General features: G+C 38.8%; 1 protein-coding gene across 6 annotated transcripts in view; it reads right to left on the reverse strand.

The window, feature by feature from the left end:
- Window positions 1–25,433, reverse strand: part of MARK3 (microtubule affinity regulating kinase 3) — a 136,598-nt gene that overhangs the window by 92,006 nt on the left and 19,159 nt on the right. For all 6 annotated transcript variants that reach the window (XM_037831770.1, XM_037831773.1, XM_037831768.1 and 3 more), the window contains one exon: window positions 19,459–19,650. In XM_037831770.1, the coding sequence (XP_037687698.1) occupies window positions 19,459–19,650 (192 nt within the window). The remainder of the gene's footprint in view (window positions 1–19,458; window positions 19,651–25,433) is intronic.

Genomic DNA, 25,433 nt, shown 5'->3' on the forward strand with positions numbered 1-25,433 from the left:
ACCTGACAGCCCATTTAAAGAATAAAGAGAGAATGAAAAAGAATTGGCAAAGAGAGTACCATTAGCAGACAAATGACTTCAAGCAATTTCTGGGAGATAAAAGTCTTGTGAGGCATAGTGGCACATGTAGCAGGACACAACTCAGGACCAGAGAAAGTAACGGTGAAGGTCCCAGCAGAACAGGTGCCTCCTCCCAAGCACTATGAGCTAATAAGCAGGGCATGGCCATCCACTCTCCATCCGCCCCCATGTATAGACAGTTCTCAACTTGCTTTTTAGTGCCCCACTCTTGAATATATATAGAGAGAATTAAAAACCATCAGACATATGAGGAGAGCCTACATTTTTTCTAATACCCTTCTTCATATACCTGTAAAGGAATAATACCATCTCTTTCAAAGAGAGAGAGCTGTTTGAACAGTGGTAGTTATAATAATGCTTACAAAAAAAAGTTCTCTAAAAATCTTTCCTCAATCTCCCACAGACTTAAAAATCATATGATTCAACTACAAAACATTGCTGGAAAAAAAATTAAAGAAGACCTTAATAAATGGAAAGACATTCCATATTCATGGACTGAGTGAAGATAAAATAGTTAAGATGTCAATTCTACCCAAAGCAATTTACAGATTCGATGCAATCCCAGTCTAAATTCCAACAGCCTGCCATGTGACCGGGGGTGGGCTGGAGGAGGGGGTGTGGCACAGCTCCACCAGAAGCATGAGGTTCCCCAGAGACTTGATTCTTCCAAACAGCATGAGAGCTGCTGGACCAATCTCTTTGTTCTTTGGAGACAAAGGTCCTGAACTTGGGCCCTTGCTTTATGCAAGTGCAAGGGGGCTCATTTATGGAAGATGGGTAGTGGAAGAAAGAGTTTTGGAAGTTGCTCTTCCACGTATTTGAATCACACAATCATCCAAGGTTTCTGGTCTTGGTAGGAAACTAGCCCACATGCTGAAATTCCACAAAGGCTTCCATGTTGCTCCTCTCAGAGTGAGACTGGGAAGAAGGCACAGAAAACACTGGAAGCTTTAACCCAGAAACCTGAGGACAGCCCTGCCCTTCTTTCAAGGGGGGAGATCTTTACAAATTACAGCTATTTGTTCTTACTATGTGCTGGATTCAGACTGCCCGTTCCCCCACTCTCCACAGTGACAGGAGCAAAGGGGGTACCTCAGAATTCCCAGAAAGAACACACTCCTTCCTACCCCACAATAGTCACAGCCTTGCCAACATTTATCTGTTAATCACATTATCTCTTTATCCTTTTTTACTCCTAGGACACCCTCCATTACCCTTACTGAAACCCCATAGAGCTCTGTAATCTTTATTTTCTTCCCTTTGCCCACCCCTCCCCCACTCTCAAGATACTTCAACTCTGATCTCTAGAACACCTAGTCTGTCAGCAACAAAATTCCTATACTCCTCAAGTTCCTTCGTGCAAGTCCCCTTCATTATCTTGCTTGAGCTGAGACCCACGTCTCCCCTGCAGCCTCTGCAGTGGTGGATGTTACTGCAATCACACCCTATGGCACTGGGCCTATTGGTAGGGTGAGGGTCCTCCTTGCTCCTCAGTGCCACTTTCAAACCACTCCTCCTTCCTAAAGCCCTCCAGCTTTTTCCTGTCATCAGACCATACTGCCTACTCTCCATCACTGTCTCTTGACCTCACTTGCCAGATTTTTGGAGCTAGCACATGTTCTCTCCAAGAGTACTCCAGTCATAATCTTTAGTAATTCCAATATCCACCTGGATCAACCTTCTTACAGCCTGGCTTTGGTTCCTTGACTGCTTCACTTCCTGTGATCTTGTTCTTCAGTCTAGATCAGCCCTCACTCCAAGATCACACCCTAGACATTATAGTTAACAGCTCATCCGTGGTCTCAGTGTCCAGCATCCTTCTAGTACCCCAACTCCTCCCTTTTGTACCCCGACTCCAATAGACCTTTCACTTCACTGAGCTCTACAATCCCTTGACTCCACCACCTTTTCGCTATGCCTCATCCTCCTCAGGTCCTCTCATTCTTCCATACGTAGCATGAATCCCTGGGTCAGTTATTACAATCACTCCCTTGCAGAGAGTTCTGACTGTCAACTAAAACCCATCCTCCCCTTCTTCCAAAACAACAGAACTTTAAGCTAAGCTGACCCTACAAAAACCATCTCCCAGGCTTTCTTGCGTTTATGTGTAGCCACAGGACTAAAATCTTGCTAATTTAATGTGAGCAAAAGTAATGTGTGGCACCTGCAGGCTAGGCCCTTAAAATGAGGGCAATGCTTCATCTCACACTTTCTTTTCCCATCTGCATAAGGGGTATAGGGTGTGTCTGCTATGCAGCTTCCACCACTGAGATGAGGGAAAACGCTCCAGGACATGACAGAGAACCAAGAGGAAGGATACTCAGTCCCTAAATGATCACCCAAAGCCAACACCCAATGATCTGGAATCTCTTGCTTGAACTACCACTCACACAAAATCCCAACAGTTTTCTTTGCAGAAATGGAAAGGCCAATCATCAAATTTTTATGGAAGGGTAAGGATCCCTGAATAGCCAAAACCATCTTTAAAAAAAAGAACAAAGTTGGAGGACACGTACTTACTGACTTTAAGACTTACTACAAAGCTAGAGTAATCCAAACATGGAGAAAATGGAAGCTCCTGGAGAGAAGTGGCTTGCAAGCATCAAAGCCTATAGGCCCTCAATCCTCTCGGCTTTATGGCACATGCAGACCTCACACCAGCAAGCAATAAAAGGGAAATACTGGGCCCTGGGCAAGGCCCCAGCAGCTTCAGAAACACAGGCAGAGGTTCGCTCCAGGGTATTCACTGTAAGGCCAGGACAAACCTCTGAGTGACAAGTCATGATACAATTACCCATGCATCCTATGAGCCAGTCACTTACACATCACCTCAGACCTCACCCATGCACTGACTTTCAGATTCCACCAGGCTCACTCATCCTAAAATAACGAAAATCTACTCATTGTTTCAGAGCAGGTGGGACACCAAGGCACAAAAGGGCTAAGGAACTTGCTTGAGGCTACACTGTTACTACAGGGCAGAGCTAGGACTGGAAACCTAGGCTCCCACCCACCAGAGCTGAGACCACCTCTTTTTTTAACGTTATGTGATAAAGCTCTCATGACAGGTATTTTAGAAACAAATGCGACTCCGCTGAAATGAGAAGACTGACAATCCCAAGTGTTGATGAGGACACGGAGCAACTGCAACTCGCATATATTGCTGGGTAGAGCATAAAGTGATAAAGCCCTTTCAAAAACGAACGGCAGCATCTACTAAAGCTGAACATACACCTACCTTATGACCCAACAATTCCATTCCTAGGTAAGTACCCAACGGAAATGCTTCCAAGTGCTCACCAAAGACATGTACCGGAATGTCCAAATCAACGTTAGTAATAATAACCACAACCAGGAAACTATATCCCATCAATGGAAGAGAAAAATTGGGCATTTACCCAATGAAATACTATCCAACAATGAGCATGAACACTACAACCCTACACTACAAATATGGATAAATCTCTCAATGCTGAGTGCAAAAAAAAAACATAAAGGGAAACCTACTTACTTGTATAAAATTCAAAAACAGGCAAAACTAGTCTATGGTGTTAGGAAGTGAGGATAGTGATTATCCTGGGGGATGGGAGGGTGGGCAGTAACTGGGAGGGATTTTGAAGGGGGCTCTGAATGCTGGTCAAACAGGTGAGTTCAGTTTGTGACAATCCATCAAGTAATATTCTTATGATATGTGTATTTCTCAATATGTATGATTTATTTAACAGTTGTTTTTAAGGTCGGGGGGGCAGCATGGTACTGGCACAAGGAACAGACGTAGAGAACAATGAAAGACAATTGACAGTTCAGAAATAACCCTTCCCATCTATGGCCAACTGACTGTGACAAGGGTGCCAAGCCAATCAATGAGGAAAGAATAGTGTCTTCAATGAATGGTACTGGGACAACTGGAGAGCCATATGCAAAACAACAAAAGTGAACCCCTACCTCATACCATATTCAAAAATTAACTCATAATGGATCAAAGACCTAATATAAGAGCTAAAACTGTAAAACTTCTAAAAAAAAACATAGGGAGATATTTTCAGGACCTTGTATTAGGCAATGGACTCTTTTTTTTTTTTTTTTAATCATCATTTTATTGAGATATATTCACATACCACGCAGTCATACAAAACAAATTGTACTTTCGATTGTTTACAGTACCATTACATAGTTGTACATTCATCACCTAAATCAATCCCTGACACCTTCATTAGCACACACACAAAAATAACAAGAATAATAATTAGAGTGAAAAAGAGCAATTGAAGTAAAAAAGAACACTGGGTACCTTTGTCTGTTTGTTTCCTTCCCCTACTTTTCTACACATCCATCCATAAACTAGACAAAGTGGAGTTTGGTCCTTTTGGCTTTCCCAATCCCATTGTCACCCCTCATAAGCTACATTTTTATACAACTGTCTTCGAGATTCATGGGTTCTGGGTTGTAGTTTGATAGTTTCAGGTATCCACCACCAGCTACCCCAATTCTTTAGAACCTAAAAAGGGTTGTCTAAAGTGTGCGTAAGAGTGCCCACCAGAGTGATCTCTCGGCTCGTTTTGGAATCTCTCTGCCACTGAAGCTTATTTCATTTCCTTTCACATCCCCCTTTTGTTCAAGAAGATGTTCTCCGTCCCACGATGCCGGGTCTACATTCCTCCCCAGGAGTCATATTCTACGTAGGCAATGGACTCTTAAACTTTACACCAAAAGCACAAGCAAAAAAAGAAAATATAGATAGAATGGGCTTCATCAAACTTAAAAACTTTTGTTCAAAGGATATTATCAAGAAAGTGAAAAGACAACCAACAGAATGGAAGAAAATATCTGGAAGCAATGTATCTGATAAGGGTTTAAGATCCAGACTACAAAAAGAATTACAACTCTACAGCAAAAAGACAAACAACCTAATTAAAAAATGGGCCAAAGATTTCAACAGACATTCTCCAAAGAAGATATTCAAATGGCTAGAAAGCACATGAAAAGATTCTCAACATCATTAGCTGCGGTCGCGGTTACTGCTTCCGGGGGGAGTGGCGGCCGGTAGCTGAGCCCTCAGCTCTCGGGGCTGCTTAAAGGGTACCGGCGGCGGGGGCTCTTTCCCGGAGGCGAGGGCGAGGCGGAGGACTTGGCCAGGTCCTCGGCGGGAGGCGTACAAGGTGTGGAGGGCGGCGATAAGGACAAAAACACTCTTCATCCAGTGGGAGTATGCGCCAAAGAGAGTTTATTTAGGGGTGATTACAGGTTATATAGGCTGGTAAGAAGGGTAGGGCTGGAAAGGAGGTGAAGTAGCCTTAAATGGCAATACTGAAGGGAGAGGGGCTAGGATTGGTTCTGAGAGGACGCAGGAGCCGTTGCAGCGGGCGGGAGTTGTTCTGGCCACGGTGCATGCGCGCTGGCGGTGGCAGGAGTTGCCTTGGCACAGGGGAGTGTGCGGGCAAGATAAGGAAGTGGGGAAAGGGCGGTTAGGAGAAAGGCGGTTCCCTCCGGCAAGCCTCCCCTGCCCGTGACATTTTGGGTGAGGAAAAGGGAGCTGCCTTGACCTCGCTCCCCAGGCTCGGGGGGGCTGCAGAGGGCACTAACGCCCGTACCCACTACCCTCCCCAGGGGGTGATATCAGGTCCCCTGGCCCAGGCCTGGCAAGTTGAGGTACAAGCTCAGTCACCCGCAATTAGCCATCTGCGAAATGCAAATCAAATCACAAGGCAATACCATTTTATATCCATTAGAATGGGTATATACCACTATCAGGTATATACACAAAAGGATTGAAACTAGGGGCTCAAACAGATACTTGTACAATGATGTTCATTGCAACATTATTCACAACTGCCAAAAGATGGAAGCAACCCAAGAGTCCATCAACTAAAGAATGGATAAACAAAATATGGTATATACATACAATGGAATATTATTCAGCCATAAAAAGGAAAAAAGTCCTGGTACATGCTACAATGAACCTTAAAGACATCATGTCGAGTGAAATAAGCCAGACACAAAAGGTCAAATATTGTATGATCTCACTGATTTGAAATAGTAAGAATAAGCAAACTCATAAAATCAGAATCTAGAATACAGTTTAACAGGGGAAGGGGTGGGGACAGGGAATGGGAAAAGTTAAGGCTTAAAATATACAGGGTTCCTATTTGGAATGATGGCAATGTTTTGGTTACGGATGGTGGTAACGGTAGTGCAATACTGTGAACATAATTAACAGCACTGAAATGTATATCTGAATGTGATTAAAAGAGAAAATGCTAGACTGTATATATGGTAACAGAATAAAAATTTTTTTAAAAAATCCATGGAACTACACAGTGAACCCAAAGTTAAATCATGGACTATAGTTAATAGTACAATTATAAAAGTGTGCAATCATCAATAGTAACAAATGTTCCACACTAATACAAGCTGTTAATAATAGAGTGATATATTGGAATCAATCCTATATTTTATGCATGATTGTTTTGTAAACCCACAACTGCTCTAAGAAAGGAAAAACAAGGAAGGAAGGAAGGAAGGGAGGCAGGGAGGGAGGGAGGGAGGAAGGGGGAGAGAGAAAGAAAGAGAAGTGAGGGAGAGGGAGGGAGAGGGAGAGAGGGAGAGACAGAGGGAGAGAAGGAGAGAATGAGAGGGGAGAGAAGGAGAGAATGAGAGGAGAGAGAAAGAAAAGAAAAGAAAAAAGAAAAAGAAAGAAAGAGAAAAAAAGAAAGAAAATAAGTGCTGATGAGGAGGTAAAGAAATTTAAACCCTTTTGTACTGTTGGTGAAAATGTAAAATAGTGTAGCTGCAGTAGAAAACAATTTGGACGTTCCTCAGAAAGGTAAATATAAATTTACCATGTGACCTGGCAACTCCATTCCTAAATATATACCCCAAAGAATTAAAAGCAGGGACTCAAACAGATACTTGTACACCAATGTTCATCACACCATTATACACAATAGCCAAAAGGTAGAAACAACCCAACTGTCCACCAACAGATGAATGGATAAACACAACGGGGTACATACACACAATGGAGTATTAAACAGCCACAAGACAGAATGAAGTTATGAGACATGCTCATCTCATACCTATTAGAATGGCCACTACTAAACAAACAGGAAACTACAAGTGCTAGAGATGATGCAGAGAAACTGAAACACTTATTCACTGCTGACGGCAATGTAAAATGGTAAAGCCACTGCAGAGGATGGTTTGGTAGTTCCTCAGGAAACTAAGTACAGAGGTGCCTTAAAACCTGGCAATCTCACTACTTTGGATATACCTGGAAGATCTGAAAGCAAGGACGCGAATGGGCATTTGCACACTGATGTTCAGAGGCATTATTCACAATTCTCAAAAGAGAAACAACCCAAGTGTTCATCAATAGATGAATGGATAAACAAAATACGGTATATACATACTATGGAATATTATTGAGCAGTAAGAGGGAATGAAGTCCTGAAGCATGTGACACAGATGAACCATGAAGACACTATGTTAAGTGAGGTAAGTCAGACACAAAAGGACAAATATTGTATGATCTCACTGATATGAACTAATTATAGCATGTAAGCTCACAAACATAAAATATAGACTATAAATTACCAGGATATAGAATGAGGCTAAAGAATGGGGAGCAGTTGCTTAATACATGGAGAATGTTTAACTAGGTTGAACTTAAATGTTTGGAAATGGACAGAGGTGACAGTAGCACGTTATTCTGAGAATAATTAACAGTGCTGAATGGTGTGTGAATGCGGAAAGGGGAAGTTAAGCGTTATGTATGTCACCAGAAGGAAAGTTGGGGAGGCTAAAACATGGAAATGTATAAAACACAGTGAATCTTGTGGACAATGCCCGTGATTAACCGTAAAATATAAAGAAGTTCTCTCATGAACTACAACAAATGTATTACACTATTAGGAGTTAATAAAAGAAGGGTTTGGGGGGAAAATGTACCTATTACAAACTATGGACTATAGTTAACAGTAATATTTTAATACACTTTCATCAATAGTAACAAAGGTACTATATCAATACTATGGGTTAGTAATGGGGGGTATACCGGGTATGGAAGGATTTGGGTTTTCTTTTTTTTCTTTTCTGAAGTAATGAAAATATTCTAAAATTGATCATGGGGGATTGTATGCACAGCTATATGGTAATACTGTGAGCCTGTGATTGTATACTTCGGATGGTTTGTGAATGTATCTCAAAAAAAATGGTTAAAGTGGCAAATTTTATGTTTGGATATGTTATCACAATAAAAGCAAACAAACAACAACAATGACAAAGTGTTAATAACTATAATTATGTGAATTTTAATTCATAGCAATTGGGGTTATGTGTTGTTGTTTTTTTATTTCTTCACATTAACTGTAAATACTCCACCTCCAGATTATAATAAAATTATGCTGATCATTTTTATGCTTTTTAGTTATATTATTTCCAACTGCAACAAACTGTTTCAACAATTGACTTGCTTTTTGTTAGCCACTATAGTTGGCTTTAAAGCAAAATTCAATTAATCAACCCTCTGCCCTCAAAAAAGAAACTACTACTTATCATGTTTTGGTACAGTATCAAAGAATATCTCCAATCATCTGAAAAGGGTATTAAAACACTCCTCCCTTTTCTAGCTGTATACCTGTGTGGGGCCAGATTTTCTTAATGTTTTTCAACCAAAACAACACACCAAATCAATCTGGATGCAGAAGCAAGATGTGAGAACCCAGCTAATTTCTACTGAGCCAGACATTAAAGAGATTTTTAAGAAATTAAAACCCACGTCAGTTTTCCACAGTTTTTGCGGAAAAGCTATTTCTCCATAAAAATATATTACTTATATCAACATATAGCAGGTTTGTCATCATTGCAAATTACTTAAACTTTAAATTTTGGGGGGGTCCTCAATTTTAAAAAGTTTAAAGGAACTAAGACAAAAATGTTTGAGAATTCTTGTTCTAATTAATGGAATAGCATACAACCACAAATGGATAATTATGACAATTATATGGCAACATGGAAAATTGCTTAGGATAAAATCCTGAGGGAAAAAAACAGGATATAAGATTATGACCACAAGTATATAGAAAAAAACATGCACAAGAAGATAAAGAATTACAAAAATGAAAACAGTATTCAGAATAATATGATTGTGGGATTTTTTTTCCTCTTGGTTCTCCAAACTTTCTGTAAATTTCTGAACATAGTCTTCATAATAAAAAATTGTGGCTAAAATACAGAATCATTTATCTAAAGTCTTAAGAAGTTTAGCACATCCAGTATAAAGAACGATGGGTTTTGTTTTGTTTTGTTTTACAACTATGGTTTTATTATTCTCACAATCAACCAGAAATATTTACTGAGTACTTAAGTTAGAGGCTGAGGGTAAAATAAGGTTCAGGACCTAATCCTTGCCCTCACCCCCCACCCAGAGTCTCCTATGCTGTCAGAGACAGGATGCAGATGTATAAAGACAGCAGTACACTTCCACTTAAATAGGAAGGACAGACAGTAAAGGAAAACAGGTGTAAAAGCATAACAGCAAGCTGAAAGACAGCAGTAGGAAAGATAACTCAATAATTTTTTAAAGAGAGTGCTGATGGAGGAAAGGTAACTAATTTAGCAGAGGAAAGGAAACCAGAACAGAAACAACTCAGTATAACTCAGGAAGGGCTCCGGACTTGGAGGCCCCAGGTACCAAAGAAGGCAAGGGAGTTGCTGGGCTAAGCACAAGGTGGAAATGTGTGCCGCATTCCCAACCCCACCAATAACCACTGGTTCTTAGGAGTCTGGAAATTTACTCTGTGGAGAAACTGGAGTGGCTCTGGGCTCAAGGTACATGGGCACAGCAGAGGATCCAGGTGAGGCATGGACATGAAAAAAGGGGATTTAGCTGACAGTCTGCCACCGATGGGTGGGACCACCAGCTCCTTCCAGGCAGGAGAACAGTAGATTGTTGTTTAGAGAAACTAATGGTCCCAGAGACTAAAAGCACCAGGCAACTCCCAATAGTAAAGCTCTATGGTCAAACATGCCCTGGGCAAGAAAGCGCAGCTTCTGGTGAGCTTCTTAAGGCAGCACCTTAAATACAAGTAGAGAGAACCTAAGATGGCGGCTAGGTGAGACAGGGCAAAAAAAAAAACACCTCCTTGAAAAATACTAGCTAAAAGCCAGAAAGTGAACCAGAACACCAGTTCCAACAATGCACCAGCCGGACAGGGTATACTAAATCCACAGAGACCGTGCATTTGGTGAAACCAGGAGTCTGTGTTCTGAAAAGAGTGAGTGAGCCGGCTGCAAGTCCGGCAGCCACGCTGCTGTGTGGGGAAACTGTGGGTTGGCGTTTGGAGATGGACTAGTTCTTTTTTTTTTATAAGATTTTTTAATGCATTTTTTATTGTGAACTTCAATACATATGCATAACAGTGATAATTTTCAAAGTGTGATTTAACAAGTAGTTAGAGAGCAAATCTCAAAAAGTATCATGGGTCACACTTCCACAACTTCAGCTATTTCCATTGTTGTAAAATATAACATACATACAGAAAGGTATAACTTGTTGATGTACAACTCAACAAGCAGTTATATAGGTAATTTCAAAAATTGTTATGGGTTACAGTTCCACAGTTTCATTTCTTTCTTATTATGAAATATAGAGTATATACAGAAAGGTGAAGACTTTCTAAGCACAGTTCAACAAATAGCTGTACAGCAAATTTCAAAGAATGTTATGGGTTACAGTTCCACCATGTCATTTACCTCCTTCCAGCTATTCCAACATCCCAGCAACCAAAAAAAAAATATGTACTTGTATAGTTTCAGTATTCATAGACTTTTTTTTTTTTTTTTTTTTTTTAGTGTGTTAAAATAACATCCATTTATTTTAACCAGCTCTAGTGTGAGGAGCTTGCTGGAATTTTTCACATTTATGTGGTGGTGGACAACAGCTAGGTCGAAGGGCAGTCTTTTGTCTTAAAAGAATGCAATTCCATTGAAGGAACAGCGGTTCTTAGAATGTATTCTTTTTTTTTTTTTTTTAAATCTTCATTTTATTGAGATATATTCATATACCACGCAGTCATACAAAACAAATCGTACTTTCGATTGTTCACAGTACCATTACATAGTTGTACATTCATCACCCAAATCAATCCCTGACACCTTCATTAGCACACACACAAGAATAACAAGAATAATAATTAGAGTGAAAAAGAGCAATTGAAGTAAAAAAGAACACTGGGTACCTTTGTCTGTTTGTTTCCTTCCCCTATTTTTCTACTCATCCATCCATAAACTAGACAAAGTGGAGTGTGGTCCTTATGGCTTTCCCAATCCCCTTGTCACCCCTCATAAGCTATATTTTTATACAACTGTCTTCAAGATTCATGGGTTCTGGGTTGTAGTTTGATAGTTTCAGGTATCCACCACCAGCTACCCCAATTCTTTAGAACCTAAAAAGGGTTGTCTAAAGTGTGCGTAAGAGTGCCCACCAGAGTGACCTCTCGGCTCCTTTTGGATTCTCTCTGCCACTGAAGCTTATTTCATTTCCTTTCACATCCCCCTTTTGGTCAAGAAGATGTTCTCCATCCCACGATGCCAGGTCTACTAGAATGTATTCTTAAAGCAACTTTTGAGTTGATTAGTTGAAGCAGGTGGCTCCTGGCCTTACAAGGTAATTTTGTCCCAAGTTTGTTCTAATGGGTGCCCCACATACTTCCTGACTACATCCCCCCACCCCTCCCCATCTTCCAGAAAAGCCCAGTAGCCATACGGCCTGTCCCATCTACTCAGGCTTTGTGGGAGATTTTTAAAGTGAAATCCAAAGTCTTGCCAAAGATATTGGCCTATAAGATGGCAAATTATCTTTAAAGTGAAATAGCTAAGAACTTGTTTCCACCTGGCCTCCCTGCAACAGCCCCTCCAGGCTCACAGTTGGGTGATGTCTTAGTTTCCTGGCTGCTATGACAAATACCACGTGATGGTTGGCTTAAAACAGGAATTTATTGGCTCATGGCTTCAGGTTAGAAGGCTTGTGTCCTCCTGAGATCAACAGTGCTCTGGCTGGCTGGCAAACCTTGGGTTTCCCATCACAGGGTGATGTCGTCTCCTTTCTCTTCTGAGTTCTGGTGCCTTCCAGCTTCCATCTCCTCCCCTCCATAAGGCTTTCTCTCCATAAGGCCTCCAGTAATAGAATTAAGACCCACCTGATTCAGTTGGCCACACCTTCACTAAAAATAGCATCTTTGAAAGGTCCTTTTGACAATGGGCTCAACACCCAAAAGAATGAGATTAAGATTAGGAATATGTTTTTTGTGGGGGGGGGGTACATAAGTCGGTCTGCCAACCCACTGCCTCCTCACTCCTCCTCCTCTCGTCTGTCTACTGCCCTTGCCACCTGTGAACTTCATGGCAGGGACATGGTCTGTGTACTCACGCCTTGAATGGTCTGACTTAGCATGGAGATTGACCGTGATGCCAGGGTGTACAGACAAGTGACACCTGCCTTACCCTTGAGGAGATCAAGTTCCAGTGAGACCGTGCGATAAAGGCCGTCAACGGCAGTGTGCATGGGCATAAAGGAAGTACTCAGAGGAACCCCAAACCGGGGCCATGGGGGCAGGGAGCTGGGGAGGGTGGGCCAAGTGGGACTCTGAGCTCAGCCCAAAAGCTGGCCAGGTGAGAAGGCATGCTGAACAGAGGGGCACCTTGGGCAGAGGCACAGAGGGGCTCTAAGGCTCCCCCACTGCTCCATGTCCAGATGGGTGGGGCTCGATGCAAATGGTGGCATGTGCCGAGGCTGGGGAGGCACCCAGGGCCTGGGTCGCGGCAAGTCAGGCACGCCTGTGTCTAGTAACTTTCTTGTGAATTCTTTGGAATTTTCTATATATAGGATCATGTCTTCCGTGAATAGAGATAAATTTACTTCTCCCTTTCCAATTTGTATGCCTTTTATTTCTTTTTCTTGCCTAACCGCTCTGGCTAGAACTTCCGGTAAAATGTTGAATAACAGTGGGTGACTGTGAGCATCCTTGTCTTGTTCTGACCTTAGAGGAAGAACTTTCAGTCTTGCACCATTGATTATGATGTTAGCTGTAGGTTTTTCATATATGCCCTTTATCATGCTGAGGAAGTTTCCTTTTTTTCCTAGTTTTCAGACTGTTGTTATTATGAAATGATGTTGGATTTTGTCAAATGCCTTTTCTGGGCCAATTGAGATAATTATGCATTTTTTCTCTTTGTTCTATTAATGTGGTGTGTTATATTGATTGGATTTCTTACACTGAACTACCCTTGGATTCCTGGGATAAATCCTATTGGTCATTGTGTAATCCTTTTAATATGCTGTTAGATTCAGTGTGCTAGTATTTTGCTGTGGATTTTTGCATCTATATTGATAAGATAAATTGATCTGTAATTTTCTGTTTTGTGCTGTCTTTGTCTGCTTTTGATATCAAGGTAATGCTGGCCTTATAGAGTGAGTTAGGAAGTGTTCCCTCCTCTTCTGCTTTTTGGAAGAGTTTCAGCAGGATTGGTCTTAATTCTCCTTTGAATGCCTGGTAGAATTCACAGTGAAGCCATCTGATCCTGGGCTTTTCTTTGTTGGGAAGTTTTTGATGACTGATTCAATCTCTTATTACTGGTCTGTTGAGGTCTTCTGTTTCTTCTTGAATCAGTTTAGGTAACTTGTTTCTAGGAATTTTTCCATTTCATCTAGATTATCTAATTTGTTGGTGTAATCCTTTTTGTTTCTGTAAGGTCAATAGTAATGTCCCCACTTTCATTTCTGATTTTACTTATTTGCATCTTCTCACTTTTTTTCTTTGTGAATCTAGCAAAAGGTTTGTCAATTTTATAGATCTTTTCAAAGAACCAACTTTTGATTTCATTGATTCTCCCAATGGGTTTTCTATTCTCTATTTGATTTATATCTGCTCTAATCATAATTACTTTCTTCCTTCTGCTCACTTTGGGTTTACTTTACTCTTCTTTTCCTAGTTCCTCAAGATGTGAAGTTAGGTTATTGATTTGAAATCTTTCTTCTTTTTTAATGTAGGCATTTGGCAGCTATAAATTTCCCTCTGGGCACAGCTTTTGCTGGATTTCATAAGTTTTGGTGTGTTGTGTTTTTGTTTTCATTCATCTCTAAGTATTTTCTAATTCCCCTTGTAATTTCTTCTTCTATCCATCACTTAAGAGTTTATTGTTTTCCACATATTTGTGAATTTTCCAGTTCTTCCTTCTGTTATTGATTCCTAGCTCCATTCCTTTGCATTCAGAGTAGATACTTTGTATGATTTCAGCCTTTAAATTTATTTTGATTTGTTTTGTTAATAAAATATAATATATCCTAGAGAATGATCCATGTGCACTTGAGAAGAATGTGTATTCTGCTGTTGTTGGGTGGAGTGTTCTATACATGCTGTTGCATCTGGTTGTTTGATAGTGTTGCTCAAGTCTTCTATTTCCTTATTGATCTTCTGTCTAGATGTTCTATTCATTCTTGAAAGTGGTAGATTGAAGTCTCACATTATTGTTGTAGAAATGTCTTGTTTTCTCCCTTTAATTCTTTCCGGTGTTTGCGTCATCTATTTTGGGGGCCTGTTGTTTGGTGCATATATGTTTACCAGTCATTATATCTTCTTGATGAATTGACCTTTTTATCACTGTATAATGTTCATCTTTGTCTCTTGTAACAGTTTTTCACTTAAAGTCTATTTTGCCTAATATAGCCACTACTACTAATAGTATAGCCACTACAGTTCTCTTTTGGTTACTGTTTGCATGGAATTTTTGTGTGTGTGTTTTTTTTTTTTTTTTGTATTCCAATAGAACTTTATTTATAGGCACTGAAATCTGAATTTCATGTTACGTTCACCTACCAAGAAATGCTATTCTTTTTTTCTTTTTTTTTTAATCTTCATTTTATTGAGATATATTCACATACCACGCAGTCATACAAAATAAATCGTACTTTCGATTGTTTACAGTACCATTACATAGTGGTACATTCATCACCCAAATCAATCCCTGACACCTTCATTAGCACACACACAAAAATAACAAGAATAATAATTAGAGTGAAAAAGAGCAATTGAAGTAAAAAAGAACACTGGGTACCTTTGTCTGTTTGTTTCCTTCCCCTATTTTTCTACTCATCCATCCATAAACTAGACAAAGTGGAGTGTGGTCCTTATGGCTTTCCCAATCCCATTGTCACCCCTCATAAGCTACATTTTTATACAACTGTCTTCGAGATTCATGGGTTCTGGGTTGTAGTTTGATAGTTTCAGGTATCCACCACCAGCTACCCCAATTCTTTAGAACCTAAAAAGGGTTGTCTAAAGTGTGCATAAGAGTGCCCACCAGAGTGACCTCTCGGCTCGTTTTGGAATCTCTCTGCCACTGAAGCTTATTTCATTTCCTTTCACATCCCCCTTTTGGTCAAGAAGATGTTCTCCGTCCCACGATGCCGGGTCTACATTCCTCCCCAGGATGCAGAGAAAGCAGTGCTGAGAGGGAAACGTACAGCTCTAAATGCTTACATTAAAAATGAAGAAAGACTTCAAATCAGAGCCCTAACTTCAAAACTGGAAGAACTAGAAACAGAAGAGCAAACTAAACCCAAAGTCAGCAGGAAGTAGGAAATAATACAGATCAGAGCAAAAATAAACAAAATAGAAAACAAACAATAAAGAGAATCAACAAAACCAAAAAATAGTTCTCTGAAAAGATCAATAAAATTGACAAACCTTTAGCTATACAGACAAAGAAAAAAACAGGAAGGATACAAAATAACAAAAATCAGAAATGAAAAGGGAGACATTACTACTGACCCCACTGAAATAAAAAAGACGATAAGAGTAGAGTATGAACAACTGTATGCCAATAAACTAGATAACCTAGATGAAACAGACAAATTCTTGGAAACACACAAACTACCTACATTGACTCAAGAAGAAACAGAAGATCTCAACAAATCAATTACGAGTAAGGAGACCGAATCAGTAGTAATCAAACACTTCCCAACAAAGAAAAGCCCAGGTCCAGATGGCTGCACAGGGTAATTCTACCAAATATTCCAAGAAGACATAGCTCCAATTCTTTTCAAACTCTTCCAAAAAATTGAAGAGCAGGGAACACTCCTTAAAACTCATTCTGTAAGGCCGACATCCCCCTCATACCAAAGCCAGATAAAGATACCACAAGAAAACGGCAGACCAGTATCTCTTACAAATATAGATACAAAAATCCTGAACAAAATGCTAGCAAACCGAATCCAACAGCATATTAAAAGAATTACACACCACGATCAACTGTATGCAATGATCAAGTGGGTTTTATCCCTGATACGCAAGGTTGGCTCAACATAAGAAAATCAACTGATGAAATACACATTAACAGAATGAAGAAAAAAAAAATGATCATCTCAATCAACACAGAAAAGTCATTTGACAAAAATACAGCACCCTTTCTTTAATGCTTAGAACACTACAAATGGAAGGAAACTTCCTCAACATGGTAAAAGGCATATATGATAACCCTATGGCTAACATTCTACTTAATGATGAAAGATTGAAAGCTTTCCCTCTAACATCAGGAACAAGACAAGCATTCCCCACTGTCACCACCGTTATTCAACACTGTACTGGATATTCCTGCCAGAGCAATTAGACCAGAAAAAGAAATAAAAGGAATCCAAACCAGAAAGAAGTAAAACTTTCCCTATTTGCAGATGATATGATCCTATATACAGAAAATCCTGAGAAGTCCAGAGCTAATACATGAATTCAGCAAGGTGGTGGGGTATAAGATCAACATCCAAAATCAGTAGTGTTTCTATACATAAGCAATGAACAATCAGAAGAAGAAATCAAGAAAAAATTTCCATTCATAACAGCAACTAAAAGAATCATAGATCTAGAATAACTCTAATCAAGGAAGTAAAGGATTTGTACACAAAACTACAAATCGTGATAAAACAAAATCACAGAAGACCTAAATAAATGAAGGACATTCAGTGTTCCTGGATTGGAAGACTTAAATATTGTTAAGATGTCCCCAAAGCAATTTACAGATTCAGTGCAGTCCCAATTGAAATTCCAACAACCTTCTTTGCAGATATGGAAAAGGCAACCATCAAATTTATATGGAAGGGCAAGGGGGTCCCAAATAGCTAAAATCACCTTGAAAAAGAAGGAGTTGGAGGACTCCTTACAAAATCACAATCACCAAAACCACACAGTACTAACACAAGGACAGACATACAGATCAATGGAACAGAAATCAGAGCTCAGAAATCAACCCTCATATTTACGGCCAATTGATTTTTGACAAGGTGGCAAAGACCACTCAACTGGGAAAGAATAGTAGTTCTTCAACAAAGGGTGCTGGGAAAACTGGATCTCCATGTGCAAAAAAAAAAAAAAAAGAGAGAGAGAGAGAGAGGACCCCCCCCCCACCCTCACACCATACATAAAAATCAAGTCAAAATGGATCAAAGACCTGAACATAAGAGCTAGAATTATCAAACTCCTAGAAGAAAACATAGGCTATGATTTCTTAGTCTTTATACCCAAAGCACAAGCAACTAAAGAAAAAATAGATAAAATGGACTTCATCAAAATTAAACACTTTTTGCAGCTATGAGTGACATTCTGAAGAGGAGCTACAGCCATGAGGGACACTTTGAAGAAAGCACAGGAGCTGCAGATGAGAGACAGTTTGAAGACAGCCTTTGAAAGCAGACTCTTGCTCCAGAGAAGCTGAGAGAGGACAAATATCCCAAGTGCAACTAAGAGTGACATTTTTGAGGAACTGCAGTCTAGAGAAGAACATCCTGGGAGAAAGCCATTTTGAAACCAGAACTTTGGAGCAGACACCAGCCACGTGCCTTCCCAGCCAACAGAGGTTTTCTGGACACCACTGGCCATCCTCCAGTGAAGGTACCCAATTGCTGACGTGTTACCTTGAACACTTTATGGCCTTAAGACTGTAACTGTGTAACCAAATAAACCCCCTTTTATAAAAGCCAAAAAAAAAAAAAAAAAAGAAAAGAAAAGAAATTAAACACTTTTGCTCCTCAAAGAACTTTATCATGACAGTAAAACAACGACCTATGCAATGGGAGAAAATACTTGGAAACCACATATTTGATAAAGTATTAATATCCAAAATATATAATGAAATCATTTAACTTAATAACAAAAAGATAAACAATCCAATTTAAAAACGGGCAAAAGACTTGAACAGACATCTCTCCAAATAAGACATTCAAAATGGCCAGAAAACACATGAAAAGATGCTCAACATCATTAGCCATCAGGGAAATGCAAATCAAATCACAAGGATATACCATTTCACATCCATTAGAATGGCTGCTATTAAAAAAATGAAAAATAAGTGTTGGAGAGGACGCAGAGAAACAGGAACACTCATTCACTGCTGGTGGCAATGTAAAATGGTATAGCCGCTGCAGAAGACAGCTTGGCGGTTCCCCAAGAAGCTAAGTATGGAACTACCACAAGACCTAGCAATGCCACTACTGGGTATATACCCAAAAGGACTGAAAACAGGGACTCAAACAGATATTTGCATGATGTTCATAGTGGCATTATTCACAATTGCCAAAAGATGGAAGCAATCCAAATGTCCTGTCCATCAACCAACGGAAGGATTAACAAAATGTGGTATATACATACGATAGAATATTATTCAGCTGTAAAAAGGAACGAAGTCCTAGTACATGGTACAACATGAATGAACCTTGAAGACATTATGTTGAGTGAAATAAGCCAGACACAAAAGGTCAAATATTGTATGATCTCACTGATTTGAAATAATTAGAATACGGAAACTCACAGAAACAGAATCTAGAATATAGGTTACCAAGGGATGGAGTGGGGATAGGGAATGGGAAATGAAGGCTTAAAATGTACAGGGTTCCTATGTGGAAAGATGGAAATGTTTGGTAATGGATGGTGGTGTTGGTGGCATAACATTGTAGACGCAATTAACAGCACTGAAATATGTATCTGAATATTATTAAAAGGGGAAATGTTAGATTGTATACATGGTAATAGAATAACAATTTTTTAAAAAAGGGTATTCACCACAAAAGATTACCTCAAGCTCCTATGCTCCACAGAATTAACTGCTTAATTTTAACTATAGCTCATATTTTAATGGATAGTAAAGGACTTAACAGAAATTGATGCTGCATTTAATGCTTTAAAACTCCTTTAGGGTTAAGTAAAAAGAAATTCAACAACGAGAAGAAAAAAATAAGCTTAACTGTGTATATATCCCCCATACACACACATCCACACGCACAGAATTAAGCAGATCAAGTGTCATAACATATAAATAAGCATGATTTGTATTTACCTCTCTGCCTGTAAGGATATGTCTTGCCAATTTTACTTTTGCAAAATTCCCTTTGCCAATTGTTTTCAACAGTCGGTAGTTTCCGATGTGAGGTTGTTCATCTGCACAGGATGCCAGAGAGTTTCTACACCGAGCTCCAGAGCGTCCAGTTCGAGAGGTCACTTCTTGACGCCCATCTCCATGTGACGTGTGCTAAAATATAACATACACAAAGATACGGAAATTATTAGAAAACACAGAGAACTGGACAAGTTTGAAGAGCTCTAGTTGAAGAAACAAAAAGTTACTGCTTTATTTTTAATCCTAATGCATCTAGCACTTTAAAGAAAATTTCCCACATAATATAAATTTATGAGGAAAACTAGACAATGTTGAGAAGAAAAATATCAAGTTTGAAATTCAACTGGGTGTCGGTTGAATTTCAAACTTGATATTTATCATATACATTTTGTACATGTAGCTGTCACATAAAATAGGAGTAACAGTACACCTGATAATCATAAAGAAGTTAACTTTTCCATAACGTATTAAATGCATCATCACATATGATCCTCACTACATCTTGCAAAGCAAGCATCATTTATCAGATGAGGATACTTTTGTGACTTTTTTCAAAGCCACATCACTATTTAGTGAGAAAATCCAAGGAGAATCTGAATCTACAATTTCCTTCTACACTATGCTGCTAACAATAACCCAAAAGGATGTGTTTAAAGAAAAACCAGTTTGTCTGGCCCTTGGTAAGTATCTGAATGAATGAAGAACTCAATATACTCTACAAAGGTGAAACAAATCATATACTCCTCTAACCCTATTAAAAATACCTAAGCACTAGAGTTACAAACATCTAATGTGTACAACTAATTCTCTATGTACAACCATCCAGTTGAGTACTGCTTCCTCCCTCCACACAACTTGATTTTGTAAAATGAATATGGTTCCAGCTTTGCCCTTTTATCTATTTGGCAGAGCACCAACATGAAATTTGAGAGGCCTACTTAAACAGGACCTACATGAGTAGACATCAGGTTTAAACAACTTCATATTATATTTCAATACTTCCTGAAAAGAGCCTGGTCCCGTGTAAAGCAAACACATGAACTCACACATCCTTTCTAAATCTTAAAATAATACGCAACCCCCTCAACACATGGGCAGCTTTTTCAAATGTTTAAAAAAAAAATCTACAAAGCCAAATTGTGACAATAAAGAGTTGTCTGTGCCTTGAGTATTTCCTACTTTAGAGCTGTTTGCAAAATCAAATTTCACTTTTGAAAGCATCTAGGCAATTATTTTATTCATTGAAGAAAAGATTTAAGATTGAACAATTTATGATTTAAAATACTCTTAGAAAACTAGAAAATAGAATGGAACTTCCATATGAGAAAAATTACAAAGCAAAAACCTTCAGCCAATATTACACTTAATGAAGAAACTTGAGAAAAGACGTAAATTCTACTCAAACCAGTCAACAAATTCAATGCAATCTCAACTAAAATTCCAGTAAGTAGTTTTCTGAATAATTTTTAAACTCACTCTTAAGTTTGCATGAAAGAATAAAAGTCCATGAATTTGCCAGACCAGCCTTAAAAAAGAATTTTTAAAAAGGTGCAGAAACCAAGTGATCAAGGTCAGCACCACCAGTAAAAAGACGTATCTTATCTGAGACATATCATGTGACCTCTGATATGCACTGAGAAGGACACAGTATCTTTTCTGTGGTATTCGGGCCAAAAATCCAACATCAGACAAACTTTAAAATGAGACATTCTACAAAATAACTGACCACTACTCATCAAAACAGTCAAGGTCATGAAAGATAGGGAAAGACTGAGGAACTATCACAAACTGGAGAAGACTAAAAGAAACACAATAAATGCAATTCCGGATTCTCAAGTGGATACTAGAACAGAAAAAGAATGCTGGAGAAAAACTGGTGAAATTCAAATAAGGTCTGTAGCTGTTATTAACAGGATCATATTAATGTTAATTTCCTGGTTTTTATAGTTGTGCCATAGTTATTTAAGTTGCTAGCACTGGGGGAAACTGAGTGTAGGTAAGTGTGACTTCTGTACTGGTTTTACAATTTTTCTGTAAGTCTAAAATTATTTCAAAATTAAATGTTAAAAAAAGAAAGAAAGAATTAAAAGGTGTGGGGCTTATCTTACCAAATATTAAGATATACCACAAAATCATAGTAATTAAAAAGAAAACTGTGGTATTGGCACAAGAACAGAAAAAGCAGATCAAATTAACAAAATGAAAAACTAAAAGATATGAATATATGGAAACATAAGATAGAATGATGAGACCATATAAACCAGTAGGGAAAGGATGGACAGTTGAGTAGCTAGCACTGGGAAAACTGGTTCACTGTATCAGCCTGTGGAGGGAAGGAAAAAAAAAAAACTGAATCCCTAACCTATGACCATATGAAAAGGTGGGTGCAGTCTAGAAGAATTAAAAAATTTACCTGTGAAAGGTAAAATTATAAAAGGTTAACGTATAGAACTGTAAAAGAATACCCTGTGAACCAGGTCAAGAAGACCTATTTAAGCAAAACTTCAAAAGCACAAACATAAGGCAAAAATTTATTTTGCTTATATCAAAATTAAGAATTTAATGATGGAAAGATGACAGAACAGAAGATATTTGCAATGTCTAAAACCTACAACAGAAGAATATCTGGAAAAGCAAGGAATACCTAAAAATCAACAAGAAAAAGACAGGAACCCAGCAGAAAAATGGACTAAAGAAAAACAAGTAATTTATAGAAGAGAATACCCTAAAAGCAAGGAATATATAAAGAGATGTTAAAAATCAGAGAAATACAAGTTAAAACGAGATATGACACTACACGTATTACACTGGAAAAAAATTAGAAATCTGGGTAATGCTAAATGTTAGCAGGGATGGGGGATACAAGCATAGGCTGATGCAACCATCCAGAAGAACAATCTGGCACTATCTGGTATTTCCTGTGATCCAGCAATTCCACTCCTAGGTACACATCCCAAATAAACTCTTAAGGAGTTCCATAAGGGGACATGCATGAAGATGTTCACTGCAGCATTTTTTTAATGGCAGCAGGGAGCTGGAAGCAATCTGGAAGTCCACCCCCGGTGAATGTACAGCTAAAATGTGGTAGATGCACAACACGCAGATGTGGTAGATGCACAACAGGGATGATTCTTAAAAACGCAGTAATGAATAAAACAGAATGAAACATATGCAATACTTACATCAAGTACCAAACACACCAAGATACACTTTGTAAGAACATACTTAATAATGTATAAAACTCTGCAGAACAATGACATCCTAGGCGCAAGGGGGACAACATGGAGAATTAACAGGAATAAGTAAAACAAGAACGGCCTCACATGGACTTAACATGATAATGCAGATAATGTGAACTTTGTACCTGAATTTACTAAAAAATAAAAAAAAATAAAAAATCTAAGAATATGAATAAAAGTAAAGGGGAACTTATACTGTTCATATACATAAATTTGTTTCACTTTCAATAAAATATCTGTTCATGATACAGCAGGTATATAGTAGTAAAATGTACCAAAAAATAATATAGCTTTCTAATCCTCAGAATAAAGAACTACAAGGCACAATAAATACAAATACACAAATAAAGAGTGGCTAAAGAAAACTTTCATTCAGTAACTTTGGGCCAGTTAACAATACGCTAGGCATACGAGTGTGTATGAAATAGAAAAGTACGGTGCCCAAACTTCAAGGTGCACAATCTAGCTGGGGAGCTAACATGGAGAAGAGTTAAGACAGAAAGCAAGGTGCAATCCTGCCTCATGAGAAACTCAACATAAATACTCTTAAGTGCCAGTCAACAGAAATATAATGCAAGCTATGTATGTAATTTAAAATTTTCTAATAAAAAGAATCAGGTTAAATTAATTTTAATAACACTTCATTTAAGCCAATATATGCCCCAATATTTCAATATATAATATATGATTAAGATTTTACACTCTTTTTTTTTTAATACTGTTTGTGAAATCCAGTGTATGTTTTGCACTTACGGCACAACTTAATTTGGACTAACCACATTTCAGGTGCTCAGCAGCCACAGGTGGCTAGTGTTTACTCTACTGGATAATGCAGCTCTAAGAGTTCAGAGGACACAATCACACTTGATTGTGCTGAAGAAAAGGGTTTCCCAGAGGTGAAAGGATGTAGTCTTTGAAGGACAAGTAGCAGATTTCTAACGGGAGATAAAGGTCATTTTAGACCGGGCACTAGCACAAGAAAAACTGAACGCTGGGGGTGGGGACAAACCTCCCTGGCACCACCTCTTCCCCATTAGCCAAATTTACCATGAATTTCTCAAGAAGTTAACTGAGCTTAATTTGCTATTTATAACAATTAGTAGCAAAATTTCAAAAAGATATACTGGAATACGTAAATACCTAATCCATTCCAGTTAAAGATGATGGCTGCATTTACCTCCTCTCCCTCCCACAACTCCACTAAAACGACAGTACAAGAATTTTCCTTAAGGCATAAGATAAAGCCCCACAAGACAATGAGAACAGAAGAGATGACAGAAACATACTTTTGGAAAGTAGAAAAAAGGAAAAGACAACGCGTATAGATCTCCTAGATCTCCTCCCCTACTCTGGCAAAAAAACAAACAAAACCTGGAGGTTCCCTAGAAATGGTGAGATGGAAGGTTTCTGGGCTTGGGGATATGAGGCACAACTGAGAGCAAAGACACTGAAAACAGGCAGAATAAGCAGAAAGCCACAGACCTTTCCTCCTCCCCTCTTGACTCAGCTCCCAGAAAATGGGCATCTAAGCTTAGAGGACAAAATTTATGCACATCAGAAGTTCCCCAAAGAAACCTGACAGTGAGGCTCAGTTTTCAAGACCCATCCAAACATAGATCCAATCAGCCTTTTAATGTCTCATCCTTAAATGTGGTTAGACAAATAAGCAAGACTCAAAATGGCACTGAGTTTCTCAAAACCTCACTACCAGATGCTATATAAGACCACGAAACAAAATTCTGAAGGAAAAAGTTTTTCAGTCTAGAATAAATACCAATCAAGTGGGAGGATAGAATAAAGATGTTTTTAGACATGCAAGGAATTAAGAAGAACCAAGAAAGTGGAAGATGTGAGAGGGTAGAAACAGAATCCAACACAAGAGACAGGCAAAGGGAATCCCCAGGAAGACGGTGCAGGGAGGTCCCAGGGCGTCTCTGATGTGGCAGGCCTGGCACGCGAGCCCAAGCTGGGAGCAATGGCTCCAAAAAGATAAAAAGTAACAGAACAAAATGCCTGATGTAATCTGAACAAGGAGGAAATTGAGAAAATGCCCGAAGAATATGAGGAAAAATTAGTGGCAAGTCATAAAAATTTAAGCAAACAAAAAATCAAGACATTTATTAATTCCAAAAAGAACGCAAAGTTGTGCAAAGAAGGAAAAGTAATCATGGCACACTACAGAACTCAGTTGCGAACAGCTTCCACATGGTCATAATAATGTGAAAACTGAACAATGATCTAACGAAAATTATGACTGTCTTGGGATGATGGGGGATAAAAGATGCACATATGGAAAACTGGAGAGGGGGCAATGGATTAGAGAACAAAATCCTCATCTTCTTTCATGGAAGTCAATAGAAAATGCCTAAAACTGGGAAAAAAAATAAAAAAGTAGTAGTGTAAGTATGTAATTTAGAAATATGGACATAAGTGTCAAAATAAGCAGTTAAAAAGAATGAAAAGTGTTACCTCTGGCTTGTTATAACCTGACTTCTAAGTATATCTGTGTATTATGTGTATGCATGTGTGTTTGTAAATAAAACCTTGATAAAACACAAACTTAAAATGAATCATCAGTGGCTAAGAAATTTCAAATCGAGTCGAGAGGCTGTACTGGAGGTTACCACTATGCAAGCTTCACCTAGATATCTCAAACGACCACAGTATGATAAGCCC

The sequence above is a fragment of the Choloepus didactylus genome, chromosome 4 (assembly GCF_015220235.1).
Source record: "Choloepus didactylus isolate mChoDid1 chromosome 4, mChoDid1.pri, whole genome shotgun sequence".
Classification (NCBI taxonomy): domain Eukaryota; kingdom Metazoa; phylum Chordata; class Mammalia; order Pilosa; family Megalonychidae; genus Choloepus; species Choloepus didactylus.